At 50.5% G+C, this 12,683-nt stretch overlaps 1 protein-coding gene across 4 annotated transcripts in view; it reads right to left on the minus strand.

Annotated features, from left to right (window-relative positions):
* PCDH19 (protocadherin 19) overlaps positions 1 to 7,954 on the minus strand; it is a 117,279-nt gene extending 109,325 nt beyond the window's left edge. For 2 of the 4 annotated variants that reach the window (XM_008962737.4, XM_003810383.5), the window contains exons 1-2: positions 4,827 to 7,954; positions 886 to 1,213 (exon numbers count right to left, since the gene is read on the minus strand). In XM_008962737.4, coding sequence (XP_008960985.1) covers positions 886 to 1,213; positions 4,827 to 6,973 — 2,475 coding nt within the window. In that variant the 5' untranslated portion in view covers positions 6,974 to 7,954. Of the gene's footprint in view, positions 1 to 885; positions 1,214 to 1,885; positions 2,027 to 4,826 lie in introns of all 4 variants that reach the window. The other 2 variants (XM_003810384.5, XM_057301067.2) reach the window with 2 other exon arrangements.
* Between the last annotated feature and the right edge of the window lie 4,729 nt (positions 7,955 to 12,683).

Below are 12,683 nucleotides of genomic sequence, written 5' to 3' on the forward strand. Positions count from 1 at the left end.
TCCATCTCAAAAAAAAAAAAAAAAAAAATTCTACTTAAATACATTCATTCCCAGTGAAGAGAAAGAAACAGAGCTCACTCAAATGCATAGATAATTCTTATTCTTATTCTTACTCTTTTTTTTTTTCGTTGTTAGAGACGAGGTCTCACTATATTGCCCAGGCTGGCAAGCTGGTCTGGAATTCCAGGCTCAACCGATTCTCCTGCCTCGGCCTCTCAAAGTACTGGGATTACAGGTGTGAGCCACTGCAACCAGCCAACTAATTCTTAAATTTTCAGCAATAATGACAGTTTCAATCTCCTCAACCATCAAATGTTACCACTAGAACTGCTAAGAAATGGCAAAGTGGCTTTTTAATTTTTTTGCTTTGCCTCCCTTTAACCAGCCTATCCATATTCTCTCACCAAAATGCTAGAGAACAGTGATGTGACGAAAGAAAAAGCAAATGGGGTCTTTAGGAGGCTGAATCACTCTCACACTGGAAAATTGGTCCCAGGGCATTAGAGGGTTTCATCCATTTTCAACACTACTTGATGACTCTTTCTAAGCCACTTTACTGGCATACTGGTACTGCTGGCTGTCAAGCATGCTATATTTGCAACAGGTGGAGCAAACTTGAGTTATGCCAGGATAATGATTTCAAGGGCTCAGACTCTTTGAGTTACCAATTCCAATACCCATACCTACACAAAGGCCCAGTATGTTGGGTTACCTTTTGCTCCAAGAAGCACTGATAGCAAACCCTTAGTATGAAAATGGGCATAAGCCGAGAAATTCTCCCCACCCCTGCCAGGGGATGTGCCAGCACAGCAGCTTATGGTATCCAGCGAGCAGCTAAAGAAGGAGACCTGGGAGAACCTCACAGAGCCACTTAGCTGCACTCACCTCAGGCAGAGGCACACCGTTGATAATCAGGTCAGGCTGCTGGGGCCCCTGGCTGTTGAAAGAGTGATGGTAGATGTGGTTAGCACTGGTGTTGCGGGTATTCTGGTTCTCCACATTCAGGAAAGTGCTCTCAGAGCGGCGGCAGCCCAGGGGCAGCGTCTGCTGGTGGTAGTCAAAATAGTTGAGGGAGGAGGTCAGGGAAGAGCAACTGACAACGTTCATCTTGTCTGTCTCCTCCACATCCCGGGGTACCAGGCGGATGTCATTCTTACTGATTTTTTTCTTCTTGCTTGATTTCTTTTGATGCCCATAGGAGTACTCAGCAATTCTATGTGACAGAAAAGGCAGCATGAATCACTAACACCCTCCCAAATCATGCACTGATTAATAAACATTAAGCACCCCAGAGGGTTGCACCCCATCTCCGCTCCAGCTCCTTATTCTGGTGCATTACATCATCGGGTTTCTCCCTGTGCTTTTTACAAGGGAAAACAAGCTGAGGGCCATAAACTTTTCATATTAAACGTAGTAACCTCCCACCAACCCCCCCTAAAAAAGTTTCTATACTTTGGATTTGGAATTTTTCATTGTGAGTGGCCTGTGAGCACGGGTTGGGGGACAGGGAAAGTTGAGCCTATGGGAGAGAAAGCATGAAAATGCTCAAATCTGGAGCTTCCCTGGAACCAAAAGGAACTCCTAGGTGAAATACAAAGCAAGTCACCAAAGAGGAGATAGAGGAAAATAAAAAATACCCGCCCCCACCCCCTTGCCAGTTCCTCCAGGCATTTGCCATGTGGCACACGCCCTCAATCAGCTTCCTCTATGACTCACTCGATCAGTTTTGGACTGGGGTAGGAGATCAGACCCCATTCTTTCGCGTCTCCTCCACACCCTCCTCCCTGCCCTAGCCCGGTTCCCTTTTACTCTCCCCCCGACCCCCTCCTCTCCTAGAAAAATCTAATAGCCAAACCCATTTAAATGAGGGGAAATGCCTTTTTACCTCTTTCCCCTTAGGCTCACTTTCTCCTCTGTCTTTTTGTCTTGCTCCTCGCTAATGGGAGAAACCGAGATGCAATGCAGACACTTGCTGTTTTGTCCTTTTATAAAACAGCCGAGGAGACAAGTGATGGTTAAACAATTACTGCAAAGGAATTTAAAGGTTAGTGCATTCAGCATCCTTCTCCATTCAGGTGTACCTACAAGCAGCTGTGCTGCAACTGGAACATAAAGAGCTCAATTTAATTAACACTGACACAGACCCAGCAACGTGCACCAAAGACACCAAGCATTAAGAGACTTGTCAAAAGAAATACATTTAAATGTAGCCAGATTCTCAAAGTCATTTATTACTTTGCACATAATGATTCAGTTTATTTTTTGGAAATTCGATTTCTGGGCAATAATCAGCAAAACAATAGGGTTAATAAGTAATACAGGTTGATCTTTACAAGGGAAAGACTGTGCCTTATTCTCACTCGACAAAGCTAATTGTCTGAATACAAAAAGGGAGCCCAATTCAAGCAGCAATTGCAGATCATCTCGCAAGTCTCATAAATGAATGCATTTCAGGAAGAGGTTCTGCGGAGGCTTAGAAAAAGAAACCTCTGCCTAATCACATGGAAAGACACGCTCCTGAACTTTAGGTTTCTAAAAAGTCTGAGCAGATAGGGAGACTACACATCTACAGAGGCAAATTCTTGCTCTGTCCCCAGGATCTACCTAGAGCTAAGCAATTGAGTTCCCCTCACCCCTTCGCTCTGTGCTCAGGAAGATTTGCAGTGATGGCAAACTGGTACTACTGGGGTTTGGGAGCAGATAAAATCCCCAAAACCCTAGTACTAAGGTTGATTTTCTATTCTAATCTGTTTACAGAATCAATGGGAAATTTTAATCATTTTGTTTACCCAAGATGAGTAACTTTGGCAATGCCCCATCAAATTATTCAGCTGAAGCATTCATTGTGCAGCCCTTTCTGTATTAACCAATTATTTAATTATACTGTACTTCATTAATCCCAAACCATCACAGGAAACAGAGCGCTTCACAAAATACACATTTGGGTGAAGTTGGAGAGCACTGAGATTTACTCTTTTTTTTTTTTTTTTTTTCAATATTCAGATGCTCTCCTCCTGTTTAATCATCTCCTTGGCAAGTTCTCAGAAAGGGCTCTCACTTCTAGTCATACATCACCAAGAGGTGGCAAAGCCTTCAATATCTTTATTTCAAGCTGATTTCTTTTTCATCAAGGAAAGGATCTTATGCATTTACTTTATGCTGAGAAGATGGCTTAAAAAGAGTCCTCTCCATAATTATCTCCATATAAATAAAATTTTATTGACCCCACATTTTTCTCCTATAAAAATCGCCACTAGCAGTCACAGGTTTGAAAGGTAAGAGCAATATTAATTTCCATTTCTCCCATCTGAAATGACTTGGTGCTGAAGGAAAGAAAAGTCATGGCCATTTCACTAGTAACAGGATTAAAGCATTTATGAGGCATTGCAGCTGCTCTTTTATGGCACCTGATTGATATTCATGTGTGGTTAGCATTTGTCTACTAACTTGTGTAACGCGGAGAATAGTAAAAGGGAAACAATAATTGCATGGCTGTTACATATTCAGGGGGCTCTGATTCACAGAAGTGTGCATTTCAGACGGTGTCAAATACAAACTGAACCTACAGGAACATATTTTGACTGATTAACATGCAGACACAAATAGCACAAAAGACACACTGATGTGTAGGTGTGTTGAAAGCACACACACACCTTGGTTGTAAATAGCAGCATCATTCATTTTCAGCAAACTAAAGAAACAACTTTTTTCAACTGTTTCGATGAGACACTGCTGGAAAAAAAATGTCATGTATTATCCTAAATTGGATTCTAGGATTCTAGAAATGCTTAGACTTATGTGCTCTATCCAAATGTAAGAAAGGGCTTCAGTAAGACCTTCTAATGTGCTTATCAGGAAATCTTTTTTAAAAATACTGTGTTTCTTCTCTTCTCCCTTCTCCTTCCCCTTCTATCCCTCTCTCTCTCCCTCCCCCCCCCATACACACACAGACACACACACATCCTTCACACACTTCAAGAGAAACTGTAACACAATAGCCCACAGTGACATCCACTGGTAGGAACCAGATCTTAATGCCACAACACAGTCTCACATTAGAGGAAAGCATCATCAACTCTAGAAGATTGCTATTTTTACTGAAACATCTGGATGCAAAGTCTTGTTCCTCATTGGGATGTTTGGTCTCCACACTACCAACCAACCAGATATTTGAAAACATACAGATGCCTGATAGAATTTCACTTTATATAGCCAGATGTTTGGGGACTAGATAAAAAACAAGCCAAGAGTAAACTAAAAACCACTAATCACCTGCATCTCCACACACTCCTGTTCTCTCCTCCCCCTCATCTCCCTTTCCCATCTTACACTCCCACTCCCAGTCTCTCTCCAGAGTTCATCACTGCAACAAGACAGGGTAGCTGCCAACACTCCCTCTCCTTTCATTCAGTACCTGTCCCAAAAACACCGTGCCCCAGACACCAAGTTGTGGTAGTTGGTGGTTTTCCTAAAAATATGAACAATCTCTCTCTCTCTCTCTCTCTCTCTCTCCCCGCCCCCCTCTGTTTTTCCTACCATAACTTCATGGAGACAGCTATGCAAATTTTAAAATGATAATTGCTTTTCTGCTCACCATCACTATGTGACAGAATCCATTCAAACACTAAATGATTGTCTTCCAGCAAATTGTCAGATCAAAAGAATTGATCAACTTGGACTGTCACAAACTTTTCACCCTACAAAAAGAAGCACTGCAAGTATGCTGCATGCATTTAAGTAGGAAACAAAAGCACCAGATTTTCACACAGAGACACAGATAAACACACCTTATTCATCCAAGACAAAGAAAGAAAACTTGGCTTTACCTGCAGTTGTAGGTCCGGATCTCTTTGTTGTCTCGCTTGCACTTGATTGCCACGAAGATCATAGTTACAAAGAGGATGCCCGCAATGGAGCCCAGGGCAATAATAAAAATCAAGGACAAGTTCACAGAGCCCATTGACTCTTGGGCATCGAGAGCAGGGGACAAGTAGATTAGGACGAGAGCAGAGGCAGAGAGAGATGTCTTGCCATGGTCGTGAGCCACCACGATAAGCTCATAGGAGGACTTGGAGCTCTCCCCGAAGGTGCGGGTGGTTCTGACTTCGCCATTGACCTGGTCTATTTCAAAGAAGCCGCGGTCGCCCTCGGTCATGTCGTAGGTGACTCGGCCATTTTCGCCCTCATCGTAGTCTTCTGCCTTGACAACAGTCACCAGGTAGCCTATGCCAGAGTTGCGGGGTATGTAGACCTCGGCAGTGCCGTTAATCAGAGGTGGGGCTGTGATGACCGGGGTGTTGTCGTTGACGTCGAGGATGATGACCCGCACCGTAGCGTTGCTTTGCAGTGAGGGAAGGCCGCCGTCCTTGGCCAGCACCTTGAATTCGAACGCCTTGGTCTGCTCGTGGTTAAAGGATCGCAGCGCGTAGATGTCACCTGAGTTGGGATTGATGGAGACATAGGTGAAGACAGGCATGTCCCGCACCTGCGACGGCACGATCTGGTAGGAGACACTGCCGTTGAGACCCAGGTCGGGGTCGCGAGCAGACACAGAGAGCAGATAGGCGCCAGGAGTGTTGTTCTCCTGCACAATGACCTGGTAGTAGGGCTTGGAAAAGTGCGGGTGGTTGTCATTTTCGTCAGTGATGAGCACGGTAAAGGACTTGGCACTCTGCAGCATGGGCACGCCGCCGTCGCGTGCCTGAATTGTGAGGTTGTATTGGTCGTGCTGCTCGCGGTCCAGCCGTCCGTCCACCAGAATAGTGGAGAAGCTCTCATATTCCTGCAGTCGAAAGGGCACATTGCCCAGCAAACGGCACTGCACACGTCCATTGAGGCCTGAGTCGCGATCAGACACCCGCACCAAGGCGATCACGTAGCCCGGGGGGGCGCTCTCGCTGACCTCCACAAGCTCACTGTTGACTGACAGCAGGTTGATGACCGGCGGATTGTCATTGGTGTCCAGCACGCTGACGGTGACCTTGCAGTGTGCCGGGATGGAATTGGGCCCCAAGTCCTTAGCCTGCACGTCCAGTTCGTACACGTGCCCCTCTTCGTAGTCTAAAGCGCCAGTGACAGTGACCAGGCCACTGTGCGGGTCGATCTGAAAGAGCTCGCGCGTGCGGTCGTTGACGTAGCCATAGAAGGAGTAGACCACCTGGCCGTTGGTGCCCTCGTCTGGATCGCTGGCGTTGAGGCGGATGACGGGTGTGTTGGGAGGCGAGTTTTCTGGCACGCTCACCGCGTAGGTGGACTCGCTAAACACCGGGTTGTTGTCATTGGAGTCGGTCACCTTGATACTAAGGCCAACGGTGCCCAGGCGCGGCGGGTCGCCACCGTCTAGCGCAGTGATTCGGAAGCTGTAGTGCGACTGCGTCTCGCGGTCCAGGCTCTTTTCCACCACGAGTTCGGCAAAGCGCGAGCCGTCGCCGCGCGTCTTGATCTCCAGGCCGAACAGCTCGTTGGGCGTGAGCTCGTAAGTCTGCACGCCAAAGCTTCCTGAGTCTGGATCGTAAGCGCTGTCCAGCGGGATGCGCGTGCCAGGGCTGGCTGCCTCCGAGATCTCCAGCTCGATCTGGGCTGCCGGGAAACTGGGCGCATTGTCGTTCAGGTCCTTGATCTCCACCTTTATCACGCAGATTTCCATTGAGCTGGACATGACCTCGAGCGAGATGATGCACTTGGGGCTCTGGCGGCACAGCAGATCACGGTCAATCTTCTGCTTGGTGACCAGCAGGCCAGAGCTGGGATTGATGTCCACTAGGTGTGGAGCCGAGTTGGACACCACGCGAAAGGCTGAAGCCTGCCGGGGGTCCAGCGCGAAGCCCGCCTCTCGCGCGTCTTTGGCCACGTTGGCAATCACCGTCCCGGCGCGCTGCTCCTCTTCTACCGAGTACTTGAGGTTAATGAGGGCGGCAGCCTGCGTCCACAGTATGGCCAGCAGCAGCAGCACCGGCAGCAGGAGCGACTCCATGGCTGCACGGGGCTCTGCCTGGCCTCGCCTCTCCACACCCCTCCGAGACCGACGCCGTCGGCGCTCCAGCTTCCCGCCGGCTCGGGCCGCCTGTTGCGCGCGCCCCGTGGCCCCGGAGGCCGCGGGAGGAGTCCCGCCCAGGGCGGCCCGGCGGCGCGCGGGGGACACCCGCGGCGGCTCCAATGCTGAGGTTGCGGCGGACGCGGCGGGGGCTCGCGGGGGCCCCGGGGGCTCCGAGGGGCCAAGGGAGCGCCGCGCGGCCCCGAGCCCCCTCCCTCCAGCCCGGCTACTCAGTTTTACCCCTTCAAAGTTAGCCGGGCGCGACTGTCGGCAGCCGCCCAGGGCTGCGGGTCGGGCGGCGTCTGCGCGGCCTGGAGGACGCACCGCTGAGTCCGGACAGTACTTGAGGCGAAGGTAAAGACGGCGGAGGAGGCGCAGCCTTTCAGGCACTGCCCGGCCCGCCGCGGCGCACCGGCACTGAGGCTGGCGAACTCGCTGTCTGTGCACCTGGCATGCGCAAAGACCTCCCCCCAGCGCTCCCAGTTCACTGCGGAGAGAGTACCCGCTTGGAATGCGCCCTCCGGGGTCTGGGGGGGCCACACTGGCCTCTTCGAGGCCTGTTCGGGAGAAAGGGGGTGTCGCAGACGGGAGTCAGTTACTGGCAAGCGCCGCGGGCACCCGGTTATAGGGTTGAGTCGGATGGCGGTCCCGGGGCCAGCAGAGGAAGGGGGAGGGGAGAGAGGCTGCCAGAGCTTGAGCGCGCTCCTTCGCGCTAAGGCTGGCTTCGAAGGGCTTGGGGGCGCGTCTGTCCAGGATCCGAGGTGGGAGCGGAGTTCCCCCCACAGAGCAGTTGAGGGTCTGCGGGCGTTTTCGTCTAGGAAATCAAAGTTAACAACGCAGCCCGACCCTCCACGTCAAGTTTGTGGAAACGGGGAGATGGCAATTTGTCCAAGAAAATCAAAGCCCCGGTCTTTCTAATGGCCGGGGGTGGCGGGGAATGGGGAAGAGGGAAGGGGAGGCAACAACAGTACCGGCCAGGAGAGGCGGGGCCGCCGCCGTGGGTACCGGGTGCTTCTCCTCTCTCCGTTTGGGCTGGGGTGTCGCTCCAAGGTCCGCCGCCGCCGCCGCCGCCGCTGCCGCGGGAGGAAGCCCTCCTAGCTCAGTTGCACGTCGCTGGGGTCCGCCTCAGCAGCTGCCACAGTCGACGATTTTGTCGCCGCCGAAGTTTACTTGCAGGAGCGTCTTGATTTCATCTTCCCGGAGAGGCGCTGGCCGCGCTGCGTTGGGCTCCCTCCCTCCCGGGCGCTCGCGCACTCGGGAGGTCTGTCTCGCTTTCTCTGTCTGTCTCGGGCTGTGTGTGAATGTGTGAGAGAGAGAGGAAGAGTGAGTGTGTGGTGTGGGGAGTGTGAGTGTGGAGTATGAGCAAGCAGGAGGCAATGGGTTTGGGGTAGGAGGTTTAGGATTTCGGATGAAATCGCTCAGCCGGAATGCTGCGGAGCGCAACGCGCCAAGGGCCAGCGCTGGGCTAGGGACGCGGGTGCCAGTGCCTCCCGGGCAAGCCAGGCATGGTGCACGGGAGCTGTGCTGCCGTCTGTGCCCGCTCGTCCGTCTCCGCGCTGCGCCAGCCGCCGCCGCTACTGCTGCTGCTGCTCCTCCGGATGCCGCAAACTACTGGCCGCGGAGTCTGGAGAAAGCCGGAGAAAGCTCAAGCTGCCGAGCCCGGCTACGCCAGGCGCTGGCCAATCAGCGCGCCGCCAGCGGGCTCCAGTCTTGGGGCGGGGCCAAGCGGAGGGGGGGGGTAGCGGGGGGGCGGGGCCAAGCGGAAACTTCACACCGGCGGGACCAAGTGGTACCCCGGCCCATGGAGCCCTGGCGGGATTCATGGGAGGACGGACAGACAGGCCAGGCAGGCCAGGCAGGAGCAATAGGGCAGGAATGAGCAGGGAGGCGGTGTGCTGGCGCTGCGGCTGAGCCTCGCCGGGAACTGTGCGCTTCTCATGTTTGCAGAGATTTCAGGAAAGATGAGGATGATATGATTCTCTTATCGTGTTTATCTCCCTTACATATCTTCATATCTTGAATATAATATATACATATATATACACATATATATATATATATATACACACATATATATATCCCTCTCTTTCTCCTTGTCTCTTCACCCTAAAAATTCGTCTGTTTTTGTTTTCCTCTCTTCTCATTCTCCGGTAGTGGAATGAAGAAAGGGAAGGAGAAAGCGCCCCTAAGGTGGTCATTCATCCAGCTCTTGGCCGGTGTGTCTTCACATCAGGCCAGAGCCACGGCCGCCACCCCCCCGGACCGTCACCCCCATCCTTCCACCCCGAGCAGACGCCGCACTACTCTCTGCCTGCCGCACTCCCAGCAGGGCCCCTGAATCGGTTCGCTCTTGTCTGTTGCTTGTTAATCAAATGGGATATGTGGCACAGAGAATGAGCTACGGAGGGGGCTGAACACATTTCATTGCCCCTCACCCCACCCTGTTGGAGAATTTAGCTCCCTATAAATAAACTGTACGTTTGAGAAGAGCCGGTGGAGCGGACGCCGCCGCGCCGCGCCGCGCCAAGCCAGCAGAGCTCAAAGCCGGGCAGGAGCTCTGGGGCGGGCACGCCATACATGTCCGCTTAGGTCGCCGACAGCTGGGAGCCGGCGCCGATGTGCAGGGCGCCCCAGCCTTCCCGCGGGGTCTCGGTCCCAGGGGGCTGCCAGCTCCACTTGGGCGGCGGTGGTGGCTGCGGCATGTGCCAGTACTGGGAAGCGGGAGGCCGGCGTGGCCAGGGCTGACATCAAGCTCATCCTGCCTTCTGCACTGAAGGCTCCCTGGGGGCAGCGGGGCATTCCTCCCCACCCGGGCTCTGAGGCTTTTAATTAAGGTCGCCAGCGGCAAAAAATCAAAAACGTGCCCGTTGAACAAGTTTTTTTTTCTCGTAGAATGTGGGGAAGCTGCTTCTGAATTCACAATTCTTGGAAGAGTAAAAATGTCTTCTGAGTGAGTCGTCTCGGATATTTGGGAGTGGGATAAGCAGACTCATAATTAGCCCAGCGACATTGGCTCCAGCCTGTGGGCTTCACATGAGCGTCATTTTTGCCCTCTAAAAAGCGTTAAACAAGAAAAGGAAACCGGCATTTGGACACATAATGGGTTTTCTCAAAACTGCCATCTTCTTGTGGAGAGCAACCCAGCTGCTTTTTAAAATATTTTTCCTTCCAAGAAGAGCTACTTTAGCAGCCTTTACCTTGGCGGTGGGAGAGGGGAAAGGCGGCTTCCTCTTACAGAAAGAAATTATTTCGCGAGTGAGGTTGCGATCCCCTGAATATGTAGCCGAGGCCAAAGGGAGAGCGTAGGGAGCCTAATCCGCTTTCCGCGTGGGGGTCGTTTCACTGTTTCACGTTAGGATGTGATTCGGCCCAGAACAACAGGGAGAAAACCGATGCTTCTGCAATGAGTATCATTTAATTTTGGTCATTTAGAGCTGCGGGTGGACACCAGAGTGGTGGCTCAAGGGAGCCCGGTGGCCCGACCGGTTTTCTCCAGACACCGTTGGAGAAATGGGCAAGTAGTAGAGAATGACAACATGGCAGGCAGCGGTGGGCGCACCTCGCGGGCTCCGCGAAAGGAAGGGTTCCATTTGATTTATCACAGTTATTTACCTTTGATGTCAGAGCATGGGAATGAAGTGCATCTTGGTCTAATTAAAAAGGCCTAAAAAGGCATTTGAAATGGGTTTGCTATCTGATCACGGGATGTGAATTCGGCGTTTGGCAGCTTTCTAAAATATTGCTTGGACTATTTAAACAGAACAATTAGCAGCATGCTAAAATGTTTGCATGCTATGCTTAGAAGCTTTTAGCTGTAAACTTTAAGGCGATCTGTTCCCCCTTTAAGTTAAAAAAGGATGATGCTGCTTCCTTGTGGCGAAGGCTGTCAGGAACCCACTGATCAATAAAAGTAAACTGGCGCCTCCACGGCTTCATTGAGCGGGAGCAAAGAGTCTGAGAAGTAGTCTCGGCCATTAACAATCCCCCAGGTAACGAGAAATGGAAGAATTACTCAGGTAAAATGATTAACATTGTCGTAGCATCTGAAAAGATGCACACAACAAGATAAGAAGACTGCAGACCTCTTACCTTAGGGAGTGCTAATAGAATGTCTATATTCTGCTGTCTTTTAAAGATAAATAGGAGAATTCAATTCATGTACAATGTCATTATCTTCATAATTGCAATCACAATGTAAAGACATGTTCTGCATTTGCAAAGACAAACCCTCTTTGCTAAGGCGATGCCACCGTGTTCCCTGCTTCCTGCTCGCTGTTCACACTCCAGGCACCCCTCTTTTCCAAGGAGAGCATCCAAGTACTTCCAGCTACCAAACCACTTTTACACAAGCCAGGTGCTAAGGGAGGCAGGGGCGTATGCCTATGCTTTCCTTCTTTCCTATTATCTCCTCCCCACCCCTAAGCTCAAAGTGACAGTTACACAGCCTTCCCCATCCCCACACACAAAATAGCTCTTCCATGCCCCAGTCTATTTCTACAGATAATCCTAACAACAGCCTTTGCCCTCAGAATTTCTTTTTTATAATAGGCACACTCGATCATTATACTCCAAGAATGCCATTGACTAAATGAGTAGCCCAAAACACTTTCATGATCAGGAATTTATTAACTAACTGAATAAAATCGTTCTGCATGTAGATAATAAAAACAAGAAAGTTCTCTCCGTTTTAGCTTCCCTTTACTTCAATCCTGAAGGGAGCCCCGCCTCCTCAGCCTCTTTAGAGACACAAGAGGGACATCTAGTGACCATCCTCAGTATTTTTTAATCCAACAGCTACTAAGAAATACTAATACTAACTATGGTGCTATGCCGCCTACGGCTGCTCTCCAGGTCAAAGCAGCTCCACTGAGGCCAGAATCAAAATTGGCAAAGAGAATTTTTTTTGTCTTTAAAATGTCATCCATGCCACTAAAATCATGCTGAATGGCAATAAAAGAGGACCAAAATGGGAGAAATCTTACTTTTAAATCAAACCAGTATGTGAAGCTAATTCTTGTTCTCCTAAGATTGATAAGGGTAGGGTGAAAGGTTTTGTCCAGAAAGGTGAAAAGTAATGGTAGGAACCAAGATACCAGTATATGAGGGACTGTAACTCTGACAAGTTTAAGGAAGCTTTCTGAGATGTGTTTGTTTTGTTCTGTTGTTTTAGAGACAAGGTGTCATTCTGTCGCCCAGGCTAGAGTGCAGTGGTGCAGACATGGCTCACTGTATCCTCAAACTCCAGGGCTCAAGCAATCCTACCACCTCAGCCTCCTGAGTAGCTAGGATTATACAGGTGTGCACTGTCACACCTGGCTCATTTTTTTCATTTTATTTTTTGTAGAAATGGGGTATCTCTCTGTTGTCCAGGCTGGTCTCGAACTGGCCTCAAGCAATCCTTCTCCCCTGGCCTCCCAAAGTGCTAAGATTACAGGCATAAGCTACTGTGCCCTAGCCTGAGATATGTTTTTTTTTTAATGTTTGCTTTAAGCTCAAAAGAGATTAGCCTTCAAATAACTCCAGTCTCTCTCTTTCTCTCCTCCTCCTCCTCCTTCCTTTTGCCCCCTTCTCTTTGCCCTGGCTGCAGAAAAGTGGGTCATCTTCCAGCTTGGCTTTCACTGCATATCATGGGGATCCCATTCCACCCAAC

This window comes from Pan paniscus, chromosome X (assembly GCF_029289425.2).
Source record: "Pan paniscus chromosome X, NHGRI_mPanPan1-v2.0_pri, whole genome shotgun sequence".
NCBI classification, from domain to species: domain Eukaryota; kingdom Metazoa; phylum Chordata; class Mammalia; order Primates; family Hominidae; genus Pan; species Pan paniscus.